The sequence below is a fragment of the Strongylocentrotus purpuratus genome, unplaced genomic scaffold, assembly GCF_000002235.5.
Source record: "Strongylocentrotus purpuratus isolate Spur 01 unplaced genomic scaffold, Spur_5.0 spur5_scaffold_21, whole genome shotgun sequence".
Lineage (NCBI taxonomy): Eukaryota > Metazoa > Echinodermata > Echinoidea > Camarodonta > Strongylocentrotidae > Strongylocentrotus > Strongylocentrotus purpuratus.
The window spans coordinates 39,377,027-39,400,797 of NW_022145607.1; the positions used below are offsets into that span (position 1 = coordinate 39,377,027).

At 36.7% G+C, this 23,771-nt stretch overlaps 1 protein-coding gene across 13 annotated transcripts in view; it reads right to left on the minus strand.

The window, feature by feature from the left end:
- LOC577455 (protein mono-ADP-ribosyltransferase PARP4) overlaps positions 1-23,771 on the minus strand; it is a 99,030-nt gene that overhangs the window by 52,436 nt on the left and 22,823 nt on the right. For all 13 annotated transcript variants that reach the window (XM_030994762.1, XM_030994770.1, XM_030994767.1 and 10 more), the window contains exons 14-27: positions 23,190-23,361; positions 22,783-22,913; positions 21,739-21,957; positions 20,972-21,177; positions 19,825-19,906; positions 17,164-17,304; positions 16,575-16,761; positions 16,093-16,348; positions 14,928-15,027; positions 14,380-14,550; positions 13,790-13,870; positions 12,513-12,695; positions 11,010-11,126; positions 6,432-6,578 (exon numbers count right to left, since the gene is read on the minus strand). In XM_030994762.1, the coding sequence (XP_030850622.1) occupies positions 6,432-6,578; positions 11,010-11,126; positions 12,513-12,695; positions 13,790-13,870; positions 14,380-14,550; positions 14,928-15,027; positions 16,093-16,348; positions 16,575-16,761; positions 17,164-17,304; positions 19,825-19,906; positions 20,972-21,177; positions 21,739-21,957; positions 22,783-22,913; positions 23,190-23,361 (2,193 nt within the window). The remainder of the gene's footprint in view (positions 1-6,431; positions 6,579-11,009; positions 11,127-12,512; positions 12,696-13,789; positions 13,871-14,379; positions 14,551-14,927; positions 15,028-16,092; positions 16,349-16,574; positions 16,762-17,163; positions 17,305-19,824; positions 19,907-20,971; positions 21,178-21,738; positions 21,958-22,782; positions 22,914-23,189; positions 23,362-23,771) is intronic.

Genomic DNA, 23,771 nt, shown 5'->3' on the forward strand with positions numbered 1-23,771 from the left:
ATCAAAGAAAAAAGGGGGAAAAATATTTTGAAGATAGGCAACGATAAAAGCCTTAAAACCTGAATTAACATAATTACGTTTGAGTTGATAAGATAACCACTCAGAAATATATAAATTACAAATTGGAATCGACTTTAAAAATTAGTTATACAATGCCATTATTAAAATATAACGTACACCAAATTGTGAATGTGTCAATTAAAAGATTCTGAGGAATAAGGCAAGAGGGAGAGAGAGATAGAGAGAGAGAGAGAGAGAGAGAGAGAGAAAGATGATAGAGATAGAGATAGATAGATAGAGCCCGGTGGGGTCACTCAATGTGACTTCCGGACCGCATGACCGTTACCACAAATGCATATAACCCCCTTTTGCGGTCAATTTCAAGGACATTTTGTGAAATTTAACCCTTTTTTACGTCAAAACAAGGACAAAATCGTACTTTGGAATACCCCTATTTATAAGATTGTAAGGACACTTTCGCAAATTTACCCCTATTTTACCATATTTCAAGGACAAGACTCGGCTCCGAGAATTTTTCTTCCTGGTTTTCTCTTTTCCCTTCCCGGTTTTCTCTTTTCCCTTTTCCTGACTCCTATTTATCAATTTCGAGGACACCTGTGCACCCCTATTTTCTTTATTTCGAGGAATATTTTGTCCGCGGACATTGCTTGAAATTGACCCCTTTTTCCGCGATTTTGGTAACGGTCATGCGGTCCGGAAGTCACATTGAGTGACCCCACCGGGAGATAGAGAGAGAGAGAATCAAGGCTTATTAATTGCACGAACAAGAGAAGGAACAGCAGAATTTTGATATCGGCTAGTCCTGCACCTAGGAATGACCAAACCATGATTATTACGGAGGGGGCGAAAATTGGGCAAGGAATCTTTAGATGGTGGAAGTAAGTCTCTGTGTCGGGACGTCAGTAACGAGTGGGCAAACTTAGCATCAAGCTCTATTCTTCTTGCTTGAAGGGAGGGCAGATTTAGACTCTCTAGCCTTTCATCATAGGTGAGAGGGGTGAAACCGAGAATAATCTTGGTCACACGTCTCTGAACTCTCTCAACTTTCTCAGACTGTTGACAAGTGATTGAAGAAGACCAGACAGGTGAGGCATACTCTAGAATGGGACGGATATGGGATGCGTAAATGGTAACTAGATCACTACAGGATGCGTTGTATTTCTTCAAGATACACAACATAAACAATCGTCTCGAAGCTTTTTGAACGACGAGATCAATTTGTTGATCCCACTTCATATTACATTGCAAAGTAACTCCTAACAGTGACAGGTGTGTGACTTCCTGAAGAACAGAATCGCCGATCTTGATTTCAGGGAAAGGTGGAGGGTTTCGCATGAAGCATATATTAAGGATCTTACATTTTGACGGTTTAGGCGTCATGTGATTTGTGCTGGACCATTGGGTTAGCTGGGAGACCTGATCTTGCAATTGTGATTGCTGAGTATGTTTTCTGAATTCTGCTAGGGTAAGGTCGTCAACATATTTCCATCTATTTGGGGTGAAATCTGCAGCATCATTGATCATGATCAGAAAAAGGATTGGGCCAAGCTTGGTGCCCTGTGGGACACCACATGTTATGGATTGAACTTGAGAGGTAATGCCACCAAGGCGGACAGTTTGGGATCTGTTACTCAGGAAGTCACACACAACGGAAATGACAGATTTACTGACACCCATATTTATCATCTTAGTTACTAAAACGGTATGATCGATAGCATCAAATGCTTTGGCATAGTCAACTGTGCAAATTGATGCAATCGTTCCCGATTTGTCAGTTTCACGCAAAATACAATCAACCAGGCTGAGGAGGTAATGTACAGTGGAAGAGCCTCTGACACTGCCAAACTGACGGGGGTCTATATGATCGGCAATATCACGTCTAATCCACTCCACAAGAAACTCCTCAAAGACACGAGCAAAGACTGGTGTTACAGAGATAGGACGTAACTGATCCAGAGAATTGCATGGGTTTACTTTAGGAATCGGAATGATGTTACCGATTTTCCAATACTCTGGAAACATACCCGATTGTAGACAGGAATTGAAAATGATAGATAATGGTACAGATAATTCGACAGCAAACTCACGAACAAGTCTCAAAGGAATATCATTAGTATGAGATGACTTTGAGATCTTCAGTTTCTTCAATTTATTGTACACTTGGTAAGGTTGGGTTTCCGGTGGTGAATCAGCTGGCAAGTACGCCGGAAGAGACTTGCGATCCAGGGGTGGTAGGGAGGAACAGACATTCGCAAAGTGGGAGTTTATCCAGTCAGCCTGCTCGGCGGGTGCCATATGAGATCCAGGTAGTTTATTTGATGTCTTTTTTACACTAGTAATGTTACGGATCTCCTTGTACCATTTCCCAGGTTGTGATTTCTTCAGGTGTGACACCTTTCCAAGGAAGAATTTGCTCTTGGTAGCTTTAATTTCCCACTCTACTTGTTTTCTGAGTTGGCTATAACGTGGAAGGTTTCCTGATTGATAGGCAACTTGGCGTTGGTCGATCAGAGAACGAATACGATTGTTCATCCAAGGCTTATCATCTTCTCTCCGTACAAATGTAATCTGAGGGAAGCATCTCTCATAAGCCGTGGTTAGCTCATCTTGAAATGATACCTGCATATCAGCAGCATTTTCAAGATCAAGTAGCCAACTCCAATCTACAGAGGTCAGCCATTATCTTCTCTCATGCTATGTTCACTCTCTCAACTTTAGTGTCTTTTGTTCCTTCTTTCATGTTCATCCTATGGTTCAGTACAATCAGAACAGGTCATTTATATGCACACAAATATATGTATATTCATGTCTCCCTTACATTTACAAGCTCTGTTATTTGAATATTGTGATAAAAATGTACATGTTAATATAGATATGCAAAGTAAGCCCCTGAGGTTGCAAGCATGCATGCAAGTTGTTTTAGAGGAGTTCCATGTAACATTTGATCATACAAATGGGACATATGGTAATAGCAGGCAACTATATATATACAGAAACATTATACATAAACAAGCACTGACATTCTTTGCTATCGAATAAGATATTGACAATAACTTAACATCAAATCAAACATGTAATTCACAACAAGAAAAAACACCCTTGAAAATAGTATAAAAACCTGCCTCTTTACCTGAATTCCCCCCCCCCCCTCACACATAATCCTGGTACTTGCTTTAGACAACTTCTCCAAATAATCAATTTTTAAAAACTTAGACCAAATATGTTTAAACAGTGCATCCCAGAAAAAACGAAACCGAGAATTATTGATGTTTTATTATAACTTATTCACATTTATAAATAAATGACACATATTTGGAAAGCTTAGATCCTCTTTTTTCATTTGATGCAACGCATATGATGCATATTTCACGCATGAGTGATTAAAATCAATTTGAAGAGAGGAAACCAAAAAGTCATTTGGCGGATGGTACCTGAATTTCAAAGAGAAAGTAGAGTTTCTGCCCTTTCATATGACACCTCAATCAGGAATAATGAGCAAGGAATGACAAAGTTCTGTTTGTTTAATGTAGTGCTTGCATTTCCATAATTTTATCAAACGAATTTATTTTCACTGGCTGCCTGCCGTAGCAAAAAGCAGAATTGACAAAAGACTTAACTCCGTTTCGTTAACAATCTGCCATGCATGAAGTCTTTCATCTACGGCTGATTGTCAACGAAACAGAGTTAAGTCTTTTGTAAATTCCGTTTGTTGCTGCAGCAGGCAGCAAGTGAAAACAAATTCATTTAATCAAATTATGGAAACTCGCGAAAGGGGCGCCTTTGGCGGCCTTTCGCTCCATGTAACTTGAAAGAGTTTGATTTGTCGACCTAGTCTAAACCACTCCAAAGCATAGAGAGTCAATGCTAATGCTATTGACCTTTAACGGCTGATTGTCAACGAAACAGAGTTAAGTCTTTTGTAAATTCCGTTTGTTGCTGCAGCAGGCAGCAAGTGAAAACGAATTCATTTAATCAAATTATGGAAACTCGCGAAAGGGGCGCCTTTGGCGGCCTTTCGCTCCATGTAACTTGAAAGAGTTTGATTTGTCGACCTAGTCTAAACCACTCCAAAGCATAGAGAGTCAATGCTAATGCTATTGACCTTTAACGCTGCAAACGTGCTAATTGGCAGCAATTGTACACATGAATAGTCAATACACACACAACACACAAATGCATGCAATAAATACGATGTGGTTGATCGGCAAGTTTGACAGTAGACTTACAATTTGAATTTTAAAATTATTCTTTTTAACATTGGTAAGTTGAATTAATTGTATTTTACTGCTATTTAGGTGTCATCAATTTATTGTTACTAAAGTACCGATTTTTGTGTGAAATCAGTTGAGTTTTGTACAGTGGTGTTTGAAATGTTCAAGTGAGAATCAGCACAGCTAGGATAGATCTAGGCCCTGTAGGCCCTTGCTTCTCTCTCGGTCCAGTTCCTGAGCTACCACGGCACTGTCGTAATTTTATTGACAATTGTACAATTATATTTGAATAAGGTAGATTTATATCTACTTACCAAATGAGCGAAGCTTTAATATAAAGTAAAGGAGTAATAACATACATGAAAAGAGTTGTAAAGGGTACATGAGCATTTGTCTACATCAATAACCCACTTCTTGTGATGGCCAAGATTAAACTGATTGAATCTTTGCGCAGCATAAAACGTATGACCATTCGGTACAATTGTCTGAAATTCAAGACTATTTCTTTTGGGCTATATAGCCCTAAAGTCGATTTGACAAATAATAGTTGTTTTTTTCCCACTTGAAGACATTTTCAAGCCCCACCTTTGTTAGGGAAGTTCTAAATTAATATTATCTTTCAAATGCAGTTGGAATTTAACTTTTTCATTTTTTTGGCCTGCAAATGGGACATAGTCCTTTTAAACAAAACAAAAAATCCCAGAAAAAAATCATAAATTGCCATGACAATATTCATTTTCATGTTCACTGTTTCAGAGGTAGTTTTCGGCCGCATGTACAAAGTCAATAGGAAGCAAGCAAGCAAGCGCGCCGTGCGTTGCCCCGCTGGTCTATAGCACTGGCGGCCGGGGCAGGTATCCCACGCCGGAGCTCGGCGTGCCCAAAACTACCCCTGCGGTGATCAGAAATTGGAATCTGAATTAGACAGAGATATGGTGTGTGTGCTGTGGTATTTGGCTGCATTGATTTAATACATGCGATGAGATACTTTTGAGCTTGCGACTCACAAATAATCGTGCACTGAATCTGAAAAATACTTGAAATACAGTTCATTTTATGGTACCCATATTCCTTGCAAACACGTGTAAGATACTCGATTTTTCAGATTTGAGTAGCGGGACCGCCGATTACAACGCTAAAATGTGATATATTTTCCATTGCAAATGTGGTTCTTCAGTGACTCTGGCATGTTATGGTATGTGTGGGATATGTAAAATGCTAGCACTTCTGTACTGTGCGCGTGTATAGAGGGAGGCACCAGCAAACGCCAATGGTCTTGTTGCTTTATATTGTTCAGTTATCCGTGAAAAGTTGCAGACGAAATCCCATAGACCAGTCCAGAAATTTTCACCCGCGGAACCCTTCCTTTATACATGCTGATATATAGCTACTACCTCATACGAGAGAAGATACATGATGAAGGTATCGCTAATAATCCTCAATTTCAATTTGAAGTGTGTACATTCGCTGCTCAGCGCAAGTACAGATATCCGTTGCCATCCTCTTTCATGAACTATTTTGAGTTTTTATATTTCATTTTGAGATTTCAAACAACTTATTTTAAAAATCCCAGCCTTTAGAACAATCTGCAGTCATAACAAATGACACGTGGCATTTTTTCAGCCGGAGACGTGCAGCGCACCCTAAAAGTTTTTAAGCTTCAATGGATTTCCTTACTCAAATTATAATATAGATGAAAGCACTAATTTAAACAAACAGCACTTTGTTATTCCTTGCTCATTTTTCCTGATTGAGGTGTCATATGAAAGGGCAGAAACTCAACTTTCTAGAAATGTGATTTTCTTTATGAAATTCAGATACCGTCCGCCAAATGACTTTTTGGTTTCCTCTCTTCGAATTGATTTCAATCACTCATGCATGAAATACGCTTCATATGAGCTCCATCAAATGAAAGAGGAGGATCTAAGCTTTCCAAATATGTGTCATTTATCAATTATAATTGTGACTAAGTTATGATAAAACATCGATAATTCTTAGTTTCATTTTTTGGGGGACGCACTGTATTAGCACTGCCAGAGCCATCAGAAAAGGAAGAGGGTGGGGCCAAAATCATGTTGTTAGCCTTCTCTTTATGCATTGTAAAATGACAGTACCATCTGGAGTGCCGGAATAATCTAATACTTAAAATAGTTTGAGTACCATGAAAGAAGAGATGAGTGAGAAGAAAGAAGAGGATACCTTGATATAGAGCTCTGTAGAGTCTGGTAACTGATTAGCAGCTAGGCTCAATGCTTGGTTATAATACTCCTCTGCTTTCAAGATTGAGAAAGTACTCTCTATGTTAGCCTGGTCTAGGAGGTCCTGCACCTTCTGGATGGGATCCACCTATATTCAATAGAACATTACATGAAAAAAGTCTTTATCAAAGCTGTTGTGCTGTGGTCTAGTGAATAAGTCTCTGGACTGCGAGCCACAAGTTATAGGCCCGAATTCACAAAGGAGGTTTAACCCTATTTTAACCGGGCTATTTCAGACCAGGTAAGATCTCAGCCGTTTCACAGCTGATCGCCGCGGAAATTTGCATGCATGTCAAGTGAAGTGTATAGAATACTATGGCAATTTAAATTTGTTGAAAAATTCACTCATTTGCATATTTATGGTAATTTGTGCAAATAAGGTCATTAAATTCACATTTTTACCCATAAATCATATATTATTCATATTTAAGCATTCTTTTTCACTACATACATGTATATTCATTAGACCATTTGGATTAATAATACAATTTTTTTTTTTGGAAGATCCAGGTTATTCCTTATGTTATCTCTTGATTTGATAATTTCTTACTTATTTCAATGTTTTTTTTAACTTATGTATTTTATTGTTTCTGTTGTTTTATTTCATTTCCAACTACAATTCAACTATTTTGACTCCCAAAACAAACACCTAAACTTTAAACAAGACCAAGTAACCAATTTTTTATCTCTTTTTAGGAAAAATGATTTTTCTATATGTTTTGTACACAAATCACAAAAATGAGCGATTTTCGGGCTGACATGCAAAGACAAAAGGTCACGTGACTTTGTAACTATACTAGGCCCGTTTCGAGTAAACGTTTAATAGTATACCCGCCCGGTAAAGCCAGTAGTCGAATAATGAACTTGATAACCAAAGGACATCGCCTAAAAAGAGTCTAAATGGATGTGAAATAGAAATCTGTCACAATAATTCTACTTTCTAAGACATTGTCAAGGAAGTTTAAATAAATCAAATTCCTACCTACATGTATAACCTTAACTAAGAAGCAAACAACTAACGAGGTGATGAGTTTCAGGGGTACCGAGCGTGCGCTTGAAGATACACATGCCCTCAATCTTTAAATCCCAAATTCTGACCTCTGCTCAAACCAAATCAATCAAAAAATGAATACTTTAATTGTGATAATATCGGACAAATTTTACAATATAAAATAATGAAATAAATATATATTATAGTATTTCAATTTATTTCTTCTGGAAAATTACGATCTAAACATTTATAAGAACAGTAATCGAACGAGCCTGGGCAGCCATATTGAATTTACCTATGTATACGTATAATACATACCGGTATACATTGTGGAAGTTTTCGTGAATCGTAACATATTTAGACAAACAACACTCAGCAAATCAGTAAAAATAATAATTTATTGTCGAATTGAAAACAGGAATCTCTTACAATTGCAAATAAAACAAGATTAAAGACGGAAATATTTTTCTTCACAAATAGTTACGTTTAAAGTAGATATTCATTGATTTCAAAAACTAACCTTATTTTCATTATTGCAAAGTTGAAAGTTTGATTCGACAAGGTTATCAAAAATCAATGCTTAGAAACATTTGAAGTAACGATTATTATAAATTACAAAACGCTTAAATACAGCCCCGGCATATCACCTGAAGAGCTCTCCGAACGCTGCTGAGATGTGTGAGATCACAGTATGGACATGACTTGCACAAGCAGACGATGTCCCATGACATTTCACACATTTTCAGTGCCTGTGTTTTTATCTTCTCTTGAGTTCTTTCTCTTACTTCACTACCGTCAGGCTAAATGTATAATCTATTGCCTCACTCTAAACCCCGCGCATGGTTTTATTTTGATGACAAATGCAGCGATACAAAAATAAAGGAATCTGTCGCTTGTAAACAAAATAAGGCGCTATTGTATATTCAGCTGCACACACCCCGGTATGTTCGGCGTTTCAAGAGGGAACAAATGCCGTCCTTAATATCATTCCGGGGTGTTTTTAATTTGAAAGTCTGGTTTCGTTGATTGTTAATTAACCCCTATCCTGTGTATTTAGTACAAGCCAAAGATTTTAGTTATTAAAATCGGGTCATATCCCCTTTTGAATGGTTTGACATGCCATTACATTTATATACACTAAACTCATTATAATTTGACAAATAATAGCTTTGCAATTATGTTCATTCTTTATGGGATGTCGTCCGCTTGGGCAGTATTGGTCCATATGGTGACGTCATTATTAAAACATCGTTATTTTTCCGGTTAATCTCTCGTATATCCCAGCTGCTATGGAGGTGGTTGTATTTGTATTTTTATAAATCACCCGATATGTAGTTGACCTAAAACTTGTACGATGGCCATCTGTTAGATTACCAGTTTCTAGTGATACATTAGTTGACATATTTGTGATTTTCTATGAATTTCACCTTTAAAGCAGGTTTTATGTGAAATTAGTGCTGGGGGGAGCAGTGGGCGGAAATCTCCCGTGCTGGGCGGACTCGCCCATCGCTGCCCACCGTAGCTATAACGCTGCACCTGTACTACCGACTAGTCGATTAATCGTCAAAAAAATCACTGTGTAGATGACTACCAAAAAGGGGCTTTCAAAACAGGCCTACACTAAAAAGTATGATTTATTGTTTTAAAAAAATGTATTGCTGAGTTTATTTATGAGCAATGTGTAACTAAAAATTTGTTCAATTTGACTTATGCTCTACATATACTGTACATAGTTGTAACCATGTGAAAGAAGAATTTCCACTCAATGTGGACAATAAAACAAATCAATCAATCAATCAATCACTATACGTCCGATTTTCAAAAAAAATTGTTTTAAAAGATGCGTAAGACTCGAAAGAAAAAGTCATGAAAGGAAAACTTAATATCTGCCGCGGTTCCGGAGTAGTCGCTAAATTACTACAAGGGGGGAGTCAAATTGACCCCACCCCCGGTTAACTTAGGGTTAAATCTTCATTTACATAAGCTACGGTCTAAAATTAGCGCAAAATAAGCGCGACAGTCAGCGATCCAATATTATACTCGCGCAAGGCAAGGTAGGCTTATTTGCGCCAATTCTTAAATCAGGAATTATGTAAATGGGGGTTTAAAAAAACACTATGACCCTTATGCAGCCAACATCAAATTCTGTAGGACTTTGCAGGAATTATGAATATGTCATGTATGTCCTATCTGTGAAATGTAAATGTTAGCAGTGTCCTAATATTCAAATTATGCAAGGAAACTCGTTTACTTGCTAGACTTCACTATCAGACATTATACAACACCTACGTGGATCCTTGTCATTTGATTGGACGATTGTTGGTCACATGATATTCAATAGATGGTATATTGCACGGTCGTGCATTTTTGGTTATATGCGCCGTGCATTTTTGGTTATATGCAGACTGCGTACCTCTCTGCTGCATGTGCGCGCGCGTATCCCTGCGTGTATCTGACGCGAAGGCAATCTGCATGTAATTGAGAAGGCTTGACTCGAACTGTAATTTATCTTTATAAGGAGTAAAGCATAATTTGTTGATTAACGTTCTATTAGGTCTTCTTCGATGTTGTATAAAACAAATAATGAATGTTTTTCATTCGTTTAATAGTGCAAATATTTTCATTCGTTGAAAGATTAACGTTAATTCTATTCAACTCGGCTGACGCCTCGTTGAATAGAATGTTAATCTTTCAACTCATGAACATATTCGCACTATTGAACTCATAACCATTCATTATTTGTATACTATTTGAGTGACTGGCTGGCTTTTCTTCTTCCTTGGTAATAATATACCTGTACATAAAATGAGCTATAAAGGGTAGGCCTACATGAGCATTTGTCTACATCAATAACCCACTTCTGGTAATGGCCAAAATTAAACTGATTGAATCTTTGCGCAGCATAATACGTCAGACCATTCGGTACAATGGTCTGAAAATCAGACTATTACTTACGGGCTCTATAGCTCTTAAGTCGATTCGACAACTAATAGTCGTTATTTTCCAATTTAAAGACATTTTCAAGCCCCCTTTTTTTTAGGGAAGTTCTAAATTAGTATTTCTTTCAAATGCTGTTGGAATTTAACCTTTTCATTTTTTGGGCCTGCAAATGGAACATACAGTGTAGTACCTTTAAGTTAAACCTCCCTTGTGAATTTGGGCAATAGGGTTTGAATCTTTGTCGTAGCACCTTTGGCAAGACATTAATCTACATTTGCTTTACCCAGGGGTAGTCAGTGGGTTACTAACATGTGAGATTTATTCCTTGAATGCACTGAGCGCTATGGGTGCTGGAGCTTAAAATATGGAGTAATAATATCCAAATGCCCTTTGGAAGTGCATAGAGATGTTATATCATTATGTGATATGATCTATTCAAGAATAGCATGTTATTATGACAAAGTATAAAAAGGTGTGAGTCATTATAAACTCCCATTCAAATCCAGGTACTGTACAGGAATAACCGATCAAGATTGGTTAAACTGCATACAATTCATCTCCTTTAAGATTAAAGGTGAACAAACTTACATCTTGGGCTGTATCTAATCTCACTGTCTTCTGCCAATCCATGTAGGAAAGAAAGTCTACCTCCTCTGTCTCAGCAAGCTTTATCAAGCTTACAGATCCTTGCTGCAAGTCCTCTCCCTAAATGACAGGGGGGGGGGGGGAGAATCAGAATTGAATGTAATATTTGCCTGTATTTATAAATATGTTTAGTATTTACATACATATTGTTGATGAATTATGACACTGTCCACATGTTTTACTTGCCACAATATAAACATCTGTAACCTTTTAATGCATGTGTAGCATTTGAACAAATATCAATTTAGGAATGAGCTTTAGTCGTCTTTTCATTCCCAATTGTTTTCCTATTTTACATCTTTTCCCTCTCTTTTGTCCTTTTCTCCTTAGTTTTTCTCTTTCTCTCTCTATTAGTTTCTCTCTTTCCCTCTTACTCTTATGTCTCTTTAATAGTTTTAAAAAATGTTTTCTCTCTTTCTGCAGCTCTCTCCTTCTTTATCTGTCATCTTTCTTTCCAATTCATTTTTATTATTCTTTCTTCATTAGAAGGGCTCTAGTAGTATAAGGAAACTTTTCATAAAGAGTATATACACTACTACACTACATGAGCCCTAGTAAAGGCATAATGTCTCTGGCAAAAGTACAAAAGTCAGTCCTTCTCTTCTTTTTTTGTTTTGAGTGGGGGGGGGGCAAAGTTTGAAATGAAACAATGACAATTAATACAAAATAAATCATAATTCATACAAAAGGAATATTAGATATGTCAGATGTTAAGGATGTTCAAGCTTGGGTATATAGAACGCAGCACACGGATGCCGCCATAAGCTCCCAAAGGAAGCTCTGTGTGTACATCGGAGCGGTGTTGGAGTATCGCGCGTAATACCGCAATAATCGTACATAATGTAGTCATAGGAAGGCTGCATGAACATTTGCAGTGTAGGTACAGTGCATACAAAGTGAAATGTCATATACGCGTACGTTGCGTGCTCGCTAAACGTGAACTAACAACGCCCGGACATTGACAATAACACGTAATAAAATCTTTGAATTCCCATAAAATATCACCTAAAACTTGCAAGATTAAAACGTTAAAAAATTTATTTTACAGAACTATGATAATTTGCAATTTTTAAATGTATTCGATTAATCACATATCAATACATTCTATATTTTAAAACTAAATTACAAACAGTCAATCGAACCTTAGGATAAATCAGGCGCGCACGACTAGACTCGGTCGTTCCTGAAGTAGGCAAGTTGGCGGATGGACTGGTTGGACCAGCGGTCAAATAATTAGAATAATAACGGACACAGCCTATAAGTATCAAAGACGCTTGCTTTCAATATATTTTATCACCTGACGAAGTGTAGCAGCGGCACACGAAACATCATGATCTTTTAGATCCCTTGCTGACCATACTTTGCGAGAAAAACGAATGCCACTAGCAATATTATTTTCAATAGTAACATATTACATTGATTCAGTAACTTTAAAACTGTTCTCACCTTTTCCCTTGTTTCAATGGCAACAAAACTAGTTAGTTGAGTGACTATGGAATATTTCTTGCTGAGATCAATGACATATGACTTCTGTTCATTCTTCCTTGCTTCATGATGGGTCTTGTCTGGATCTAGAGTTCCATCCTCCCAATCTCTGATCACGGCACGGGCTGTCAGACGGTGCAACATCTAAATCAACAATGTACAGGGGTATCTATTAATACGACAAATATTATACAAATGAGTTCATTACACAATCTATGCAAACACAGTATAAGCGCTCTAACCTCTATGCGCACTACTGTGCATCATGTACATGCATTAAAAAAACGTGGGATAGTACTGGAAACTATTGCACGCTTTTTCATGAAAAACGTGGGATAGTCTCAGTAAATGAATCACATGTGACTGTGCATGACCCTTCATTTGATTAGGATCTGGGAGTGAGTTGAATAAAATCACTTAAAACTGCAAGGGCTTTCAGGCAGGCTATCTCAATTGAAAGTCAAGTGAATGAACCACAATACATGTACATGTACTCAAACACCTCTCCATAGGATAGTGATTTGTCTACCGTATTTGCCGGCGTAAAGGCCGCAGTATTTTTTTGGGGAAAATATCAAAAAGTCGGGGTGCGGCCTTTGCGGCGAAAGAGTAAAAAAAAAAAAAAAAAAAAAAAAACGTAAGTCAAAACCAGCACAAATTTGCACATATGGGACTACGAACAGTACAATAACTATACCACTATGGTACAGGACATTTCCACACATCTTACCGACAAGTTTATCTTGCATTGTTGACATGAAGACGAAAATAACTTCCTAAAACAACATTTGCCGATATATCTTGATCTAAGTTTGTGCCAATGTATTGCAAAAGTAAAGGAAGGGACCGTTTAACGGAGCTGCCGCGAAGCATCCATCCGAAGTCGCCATTTTGTTTTCCATTTCATGCAATTTCGCATTACACCATACATTGTGGTAGGGGTATACCGGACACCAAATCTGCCTGTGATCACTTTTTTAGCTAAACTTCCAGTAAATTATAAGAATATTGATGAATTTGGTATCAGTTTGTAAAAAAAAATAGTGTTTTACGAGAAAATTATGATTATTTTGTTTTGTCCGTTTGTTTGTTGTTTTTTTGTTTTTTTCTTCCCCTCTTTGAAATGTCAAAGTTGGGGTGCGGCCTATGTGGCGCTGCGGCCTTATCGCCGGCAAATACGGTAAATTAGCATGACAATAAACTGTGAGTGATTTAAGAGTAGATTATTTATGCCATACCTGTCCCTTTGTGATACACATCTCTGGTGTAGAGACCATTGTAGACACCTCCTCTCCATCTATGCTGGCCTTTAAACAAGCCTACATACAAAACAAAAACATTTAACAAATATACACATGTAATATCAAGTGAATGGATTTTATTTCAATTCTCTTACATTCTGACAACACTTGATAAAATTATTCATCTCAACAAGGTTATCATCATATTTGTGGCACCAAACTATGGGCAATGTATTCATAATGCCTGATGCATTAAACGATGTAGAGACAAGTATTCTCAACACTGGAGAGTCCATTGTACACAACACAACAAATTTCATATGGAAGAGCAGGTTTTTCTCCATATGCCCCAAAAGGGTCAATTAGGAACTCTAAAAATATCTTGATCAAAATGGCGATTAAAACATTGTTTCCATTGTAGCTTCGAGATTTCCTACTTTCGTGAACCGATGCCCTGAGGGATAAGTATTTCCAGACGTAAGGAATATATCTTTGCCCTGTGTTATTTCGCTAGACAAACATTAATTTGTGTATAGTTATGAACAAAACTAAAGACCTCACACGAAACCATGAACCTCTGAACATACCTCTGTGCAGTATTGTACAAAGCCATAGACTACCAATCTCGAGCCATTGAAGAGTGATGTAAGCTGACAAGGAGCCTGGACTGGGGTCGGAGGGTTATTATCATGCTGCTTCCATTCCACCTCAAGGGATGATACCGATGGTTGCTTGGCCTTGCTCAACTGAGCCTTCACCTGCATTAAATATATGATCAAACCTTACAACTCGGCCTTCATATGTGGTTCCACACATTACCAAGAATAATTGAAACTGAACCACAATTGATATTGAAAATATCAATTTCCTTGTTTTATAATCTGGGTTGACTAAAATTGTTGAGGATGCCTGTAACATAAGGGACATAATACCATGGACTTGCCCTGTATACAATATAATATAACACTTGCTATTCAACCTCAGAATGGTCTGCACATGTACTTTATTTTGTATTGAAGCCTTTAGACACTGCCAAAGTTACATATAGTGCGTTTGTTTCATATGGCAATATAAGGTTCAAATGACATGGTAACATATCTGTCTGCAAGGTAATTGTTTATAGTGAGCAAATTACCTTGTTTTCCCATCTTGATTTAGCATTGTTGTCAAAGAACTCATAAGCACCACAGCCAACTCTGGCCATGCCTTTCAAAAGATGTCGGTTGGCACTGGAACTGAAGGTTAAGAATATATGGTACATGCAGTTACAGTTCAAAGTACATTCATGAAGTCTGTTGATGTTTTACTTATATATTCTCAAGATTTTTGTGTACATACATGTATGATGAAACAAATAAGTACTTGTGAGCAAAGCAAGAAGAAAGTACATAATCTACACCCAGTAATGGGTCTATAATATGCTGAATGAGGCGGCAGGTATCTGTGACTCACATTCATACCCATAGACCTCTGTGATGTTGAGCATTAACAAACACATACCGTAATTAATGGTATATAAACCACCCTCGTGTATTAACCACACCCCTCTTTTTCGCCCTAAAAAAACTAATTAAAAAACGAGATGCAGCTGAATGTGTAAGATCATTAATGTAAATTAAAAAACAGTAGAGGACCTAGGATAGAACCTTGTGGTACGCCATTTAATAGAAGAAAAATTGGAGGAATTATTATTATAAAGTACATATTGAGATATATCAGAAAGATTACTTTCAAACCAAGATGACAGACAAATTTGAGTGTTGTTCCAGTTTCCGAATGGTGAGTCAACACACCGATTACTGAGCTGGGAGACATTGCCAGGCATAGCGCCAGGTGGAGGGGCATAAATCAAAACTTTAAAATAAAAAAAATAAAAAATAAAAAAAATTGTGTACCGTGTATAAGACGCACCCCCGACTTTGAATTTTTTTCTGCGGCAAAAAAGTGTGGTTAATACACCGTTAATTACGGTAATTTTAATATACCATTAAACATGGTCTACATGGGCTTGCTTTCAGCTCGGTAAATTCTGACGTTAAGTAACAATATTTGAAATAATTAATGACCGGGGTAATAGTATATTTGTAAAGCGCTGAGAGACATTTGTATTAAGTGCTATATAAAAATTAAATATTATTATTATTATTATCTCTGTTTACCTAGATTAGCATCCATCTTCTTTAAATCAAAATTGCAAATTTAACAAGAAGACTATAACTTTTTTTCTATTTAGATATACTCTTGATAAATATGTAATATTGTGTTGTCTAAGATGGAGCTAAGAAATAGCAGTGTCTTACCTGACACCAAAGGTGAAGACGCGAGAGTGTGTGTTTTGAGCTATAGCATGCAGTGTACTTTGCTCGTTGTTGATATGACCATCAGATACAAGAAAAAGATTCTGAAGCCCCTCTGATCGGAGCAGAAAGTATGACTGAAGGGGGCGCCAAGCATCTGTATTACCCTGAGTAGCACAAGCTTGATTGATGAATGTGGTGGCGGCGAGGATGGTGGTCTCTGTCTTGGCTTGACTGCTAGCAAACAACTCCTCAAACCCTGCAAAGAAACAATACAACCACTCTACACAATGAACACAATGTTTTGGACCTGATGTCAATTGTTTTTATATCTGTTTTTTTATGTTTTGATCTAATTTGTTGTTTTAATTGCTGTTCTTGAATTGTGGATACGTATACTGCATGTACTTATGATATCATGTTCCTCCAATTATCTAACTTGACATGATGTGAATTTGTTAGAGATAAAAATGGATGTAATGTACCTGTTCCAAATGTCACCACATTAAAGATGCTATCATCTGACATGTGATGGAGGGTTAAAAGCAGGATCTGCTTTGCTTGCTTAAGAGCACCTTCTTTCATCGAATTAGAACAGTCTAGTAGCAGGATAATCTCTGGCTTCTCAACGTTGCTTGCTTCAAAGTCAGGATAAAAGGTCACCATGCATGCCTATGGGTGAGGAACGTAGGTGACAAAAACTGTTTTCAAGCTTATGGTAATCAGAGGCCTAGCGTAGACAACGAATACGGCATTTATTCTAAGATCGCAGTAAGAGATATCTAGAAAAGTCATGCAATAGCTTTAAATTCACCAAAAGTGCTTTAATACCCCATGACATAGGGGGACAATGAGACACAAAAACAGAAATAACACTCAGAGAAAATTATACCAGTATGTTGTGCGTATGTGAGAGAGAGAGAGAGAGAGAGAGAAGGGAAAAGAAGTCTAATAAAGAACAAGAAACAAAGCTGGAGAAGGTACAATCTATGACTCTACTGGCTACATTACACGTGTATGCAAATCTAGTTTTATAGTACATGTAGATAAAACTCAAAGATGTATGTTTGTCACCTGACTGTGTTTATTCTCTGGATGCTGCTCAACCCACATGCGAGGACGATGGATATCAACCACACCAACCAACAACTGAAACCCCTCACCAAGACTGGTGCAGTCCTCTGGCAAGGTTATCACAGCCTTGGTTGCTGTTTGCTGTAGGAGAAACAAATTATATTTTCACTTGCAGGAGCACATATTTCAGTACACAGCAATCCAATGAATTAACAAATCTAAAGTACCTGATTACAGACTTTGCTTGTCTCTGTACCTAGTGGTTATAAATCACCCTATATCTTTGTAATGCTATAATGATATATATTTTGTACTGATCTTCAGTGGATTAGTAGTAGATAGTATGGACGTGATAGTATATTTTACCTTGATCTTCAGTGGATTAGTAGTAGTTAGTATGGACAAGATAGTATATTCTACCTTGATCTTCAGTGGATAAGTAGTAAATAATATGGACGTGACAGTATATTTTACCTTGATTTTCAGTAGATTAGTAGTAGATAGTATGGACGTGATAGTATATTTTACCTTGATCTTCAGTGAATTAGTAGTAAATAGTATGGACGTGATAGTATATTTTACCTTGATTTTCAGTGGATTATTAGTAGATAGTATGGACGAGATAGTATATTCTACCTCGATCTTCAGTGGATTATTAGTAGATAGTATGGACGAGATAGTATATTTTACCTTGATCTTCAGTGGATTAGTAAGCAAATAACTAACGTTGGTGAAGGTGATGGGACAAACTATCACTTCCGAGGCGATCTGGATGTAGCTATCTTTACGAAGCGAAGCTGAGGAAAGATAGCGTACACATTCTGATCGACGAGAAAGTGATAGTTTGCCATCACCTGTAACCAAAAGGTGATTATTTGCATTATATTCCACATCTACAAATAGAAGAGGAAGTGTATGCATCTACATGAAAGACACCAGGCCCAAATTCACACCAAAAAAGTTAAAAGTTTAACCAAACCCCTTGAGGGTACAGTGCGCGCATGTGTTTGTTTTTAATTGTGCTCATTGGTAATGCGCGCTTAATTACGCCTGTTTTAGTGCGCTTTTGGATAATCTTCAGTGAAAGTGCGTTGCCCTGTGTAGATAGTACCTCTATCTTCAGTGAAAGTGCGTTGCACTGTGTAGATAGTAGTACTATGTACACAGTTTAACAAACTTTTTGCTTCTCCCATCAATAATGGGCGAACTATCTTTCATCACGTGATTTTCTTTTGACCAATCATACAGCAAGATTCTTAGTATGTGGAATATAATAGTAGATAGTATGGATGTGATAGTATATTTTACCTTGATCTTCAGTGGATTAGTAGTAGATAGTATGGATGTGATAGTATATTTTACCTTGATCTTCAGTGGATTAGTAAGCAAATAACTACCATTGGTGAAGGTGATGGGACAAACTATCACTTCCGAGGCGATCTGGATGTAGCTATCTTTCTGAAGCGAAGCTGAGGAAAGATAGCGTATACATTCTGATCGACGAGGAAGTGATAGTTTGCCATCGCCTGAAACCAAAAAGTTTATTTGCTTTATATTCCACATCTAAAACAATTTAACTACAAAAAGAAAAGGACATGTATGCATCTTCATAAAAGACACCATGCTCAAATTCACACAAAAAAAGTTTAACAGTTTAACCCAACTCTTTGAGGGTACGGTGCGCGCATGTATTTGTTTTAATTGCGCTCATTGGTAATGCGCGCTTAATTACGCCTATTTTAGTGCGCTTTTGGAGTGAAAGTGCGTTGCACTGTATAGATAGTACCTCTATCTTCAGTGAAAGTGTGTTGCACTGTGTAGATAGTAGTACTATCTACACAGTGTAACAAACTTTTTGCTTCTCCCATTAATGATGGGCGAAATATCTTTCATCACGTGATTTACTTTTGACCAATCATAGAGCAAGATTCTTAGTATGTGGAATATAATACAATTTACCTTGATCTTCAGTGGATTATTAGTAGATAGTATGGACGAGATAGTATATTCTACCTTGATCTTCAGTGGATTATTAGTAGATAGTATGGACGAGATAGTATATTCTACCTTGATCTTCAGTGGATTATTAGTAGATAGTATGGACGAGATAGTATATTTTACCTTCATCTTCAGTGGATTAGTAGTAAATAGTATAGACGTGATAGTATATTTTACCTTGATCTTCAGTGGATTATTAGTAGATAGTATGGACGAGATAGTATATTCTACCTAGATCTTCAGTGGATTATTAGAAGATAGTATGGACGTGATAGTATATTCTACCTTGATCTTCAGTGGATTATTAGTAGATAGTATGGACGAGATAGTATATTTTACCTTCATCTTCAGTGGGTTATTAGTAGATAGTATGGACGTGATAGTGTGTTCTACCTTGATCTTCAGTGGGGTATTAGTAGATAGTATGGACGTGATAGTATATTCTACCTTGATCTTCAGTGGGGTATTAGTAGATAGTATGGACGTGATAGTGTGTTCTACCTTCATCTTCAGTGGGTTATTAGTAGATAGTATGGACGTGATAGTATATTCTACCTTGATCTTCAGTGGGGTATTAGTAGATAGTATGGACGTGATAGTATATTCTACCTTGATCTTCAGTGGATTATTAGTAGATAGTTTGGACGTGATAGTATATTTTACCTTGATCTTCAGTGGGTGTGTGCTAGATTGTATTGATGTGATATCTGCTGCCATCTCAATAGACACTGCCAGCGAAAAGGAACTACACATAAAAAACACAAATGTTATGCTTTTATACAATAACTGGTACATGATAAAAATCAAAAACTTGAACAGAATCAACAGAAATACATTGGTATGTAGAATATTTGGTCATGATTTAAATACATGCATTCAAGTTTCTTCTGATAAAACAATAGGCAAAACTGCACCAAAAATTATTGTGAAAAATCAATTTTTGGCTATGTCTTAAATTCATACTATCTTTAAATTTACAATACACATATGCTATAAAGGTTTACAAAAACAGTACATCTTAAAATGTATTTCAATACATGTCAATAGAAAATCTCTCCTTTCACGTTAGAAATTAGGATAAACGTACATAACTACATTAAGTACATTTAAGGGTGATGTTAAAGCTTACAATGATACTTCAAAGTTTTCTAATTTGCAATTGTACTTATATTGGAGGCACGATAGCTCAGTTGGTAGAGCAGTGGTTCTGTATTCCGGCGACCCGGGTTCGAAACCAAGTCAATTCGCTAGTGCCCTTAAAGTAAGGCATTAATCCTCACCACCAGATCCCTCGGAGAGGACCTAAAGCAGTCGGTCCTCTGGTTGCTTACTAACAAGCATTTATGCTTTCTAGTCAGGTAAAATAACCACCACACACCACACTTATTACATCTCAAAACCCTTCTTCCTTCAAATCAGTAAATAAATGGGAGGTAGATTAGATGATTCAAGACTTACATTGATGATGGGAGGTAGATTAGATGATTCAAGACTTACATTGATGATGGGAGGTAGATTAGATGATTCAAGACTTACATTGATGATGGGAGGTAGATTAGATGATTCAAGACTTACATTGATGATGGGAGGTAGATTAGATGATTCAAGACTTACATTGATGATGGGAGGTAGATTAGATGATTCAAGACTTACATTGATGATGGGAGGTAGATTAGATGATTCAAGACTTACATTGATGATGGGAGGGTAGATTAGATGATTCAAGACTTACATTGATGATGGGAGGTAGATTAGATGATTCAAGACTTACATTGATAATGGGAGGTAGATTAGATGATTCAAGACTTACATTGATGATTGGTCTTTGATCTTCAAAGTGGCAACATCTTTCTGCAGTACTTGTGAGATAGCAGCCTCTTTACGCCATGGTGCAACACTCCCTGGAAGGGTGAAAGCTATCTTGTCTCCCTCTACAGACAGCTCTACAACATATGTGATCTTAATCACCACCTTCACCTTAGGAGGCAGGTTGCCTACACTCACCGTAAACACATCCTTTAAAAACAAAACAGTTCTATCATCTTATCATCACTAATGATAAAACATTAACAGGAAGGTTGCTAATCTTCTTATAATCATAATGATTGACTTTGGTATTTCTGTTATTTTTTTTGTAAATTTAAATTTCTACATAAATGACTCTAATTATAACTTAATTATTTTGTAACAATTTTTTAAATAAATATTTAAAAAAAAATTAAGAACAAGAAAGCTATGGGGACCAGACTACTCTTCTCAAATGTAAGGTGCTATTAATGATTCTTATCCACTGTACTTGCAGCATTACTGTAAAATGAGTCAGAAATAAGATTTGTCATACAAAATAAGCATTATAATCTTCAAATGGGCAGGATAAAGTTGAATAGAAAAACAAAGATTCCATTTAATAGAAATTGGCAATTATTTGAAATGCAATGAAAATCTATGATACATGTAGGGTGCATGAAAATGTTCATGTTTTGAACATGCTGTCTTTATAGAAAATATTGTGTCAAAAGAAAACCAACAGAGTTGCCAATTTACAAACACAAGAAGGAAAATTGATTGATGACTTACCGGAGCTTCCTCGTCCATCAAGTATGCTCCATGTCCCTTGCTGATAGCTTCTTTGTATTCCTTGTGTGCCTGAGCTTTCTCTTTGACTGTGCCTACTATGTGCTTATCACCAATGAAAGCCTCAAAACCACATACAGCAGCACTGTCCTCCAATGGGAAAACATACTTAGCTTCAATAGACTCCGCATTCATATTGTCATATTCTTGAAAGATAACAACCTACACACACACAAAACAATCATCAATATTAAACTAAATATAATCAAAATGCTATGGCAGCGTCTCACGAAACCGTCATAAGTACAAGTTCACCGACATCCCATTGACACGCGTGTATTAAGTTTAACACACGTTTCAATGGGATGTCAGTGAACTTGTAGTTATGACGGTTTTGAGAAACGCTGCCCTGAATTTTACGTTCTTCTTTATATATGTAATGTTATTTATTTTTGTAACCTTTCCGGACCATCCTGTTCACTCAAACACTTAAAATAAGTCACTTATTTTGTTTATAATAGCATAATAAAACTACTGTATAGCAATACTCTGAAAAATGTCTATATTATGGTATATGATATATATATGTACAGTTATTTTGATTCCATGTAAGTTTGTAAAATGTGAGCAAAACAAATTTCCAATATTGGACAATAATTGAAATTGAAATGAGTTGAAGATGATACAGAAAGATTACGATACATGTTGTTCACATGTATAAGTTACAAAGATCCATTGTTGTTCTAAGTACATGTACTGGAAAGATGTTTCATGAAGTGATCCAGTGGAACTTCAGGTAATACTGCTGTATAAATAAATGCTTTAAAGATATTGAAATGTCTTGTGCCACTATGCTTTCCCAACATGCTCTCACCCAACGATAAATGAATTTATCTTATTTATTTGATTTATCAAATCTATGACTCTGACACACAGTCTTCAGACAAATAGATATTGTTACATGACTTTATGAAGCAAGGCAGCTACATGAAAGTCTAACATAATAACTCTTACTGAAACATTCTGGAGATGAGTGAATGTGATTACCTGGGCAGCTAGATCCATCATCTTTGCTCTGACACAAACGTTCTTGAGAGGAATAGGCTTGCTCGATGTGCTTTGTAAACCACTCACAACTTTGTCATTGGGGTTAGGGACAGCCATCACATCTTTCATTTCTAGATAAAAGATTAATCCTCCATAAATTAATGAGCTATTCAGAACAGAATTATTACCCTTATGCACAGACACAATATTGTGAGTTTATATAATTTCAGTCACACCAAAGTGATTTGGTTTGCTCCTATCATGAGTTTCTATAATTTCAGTCACACCTTAGTGATTTGATCTGCTCCTATCATAATTCAACAAATATCGCTAATCGCTAATTTCATGATTTTTGGCAAGTAAACAATTTGTGTGAAACCACCCAAATTGTGATTATGTACACTCACCAACAGTCAGAGGTGTAGGTTGCTCTGTAGCATCTTCTGTTTCCATGGCAATTGTAGAAAGATCAGGAAGGAAAGTTGAAGGAGGAGTACCACTCTGATCCTCAGGCATAGAAAACTCCACCAGGTATCTCAGTCTTTGTTGATTTACATTGTAGATTGTAAACTCATTAGCCTTTAAGAAGATCAATTTTATACAGACATTTTAACATCCCTAAATGTATAAATAACTAGATGGAACTTAGACTGCGCGCAGTCGAAAATGATGCCTCTGCTCAAGAGCGATTTCACAAACCAAAACAGAAGAATTTTTCAAATTCAAGTTTAATAGTAATCCATTAAGAGGTTCTCAGAATATCGTGATTACAAGCTATTTTTCATATACATGTAAGACCCTTTATTCTTTGACCTCATGACCCTAAAATTTAATCAGTTCATTGGCTTTGCAAGATACATACATGTCTTGAGTTTGATGGTAATTCGTCCATCGGTTCTAATGATGTGATCACCAGCTATTTATGCATACATAATGAGCACTGTGACCTTTGACCTCGTGACCCCAAAATCTAATAAATTCATCGGCTC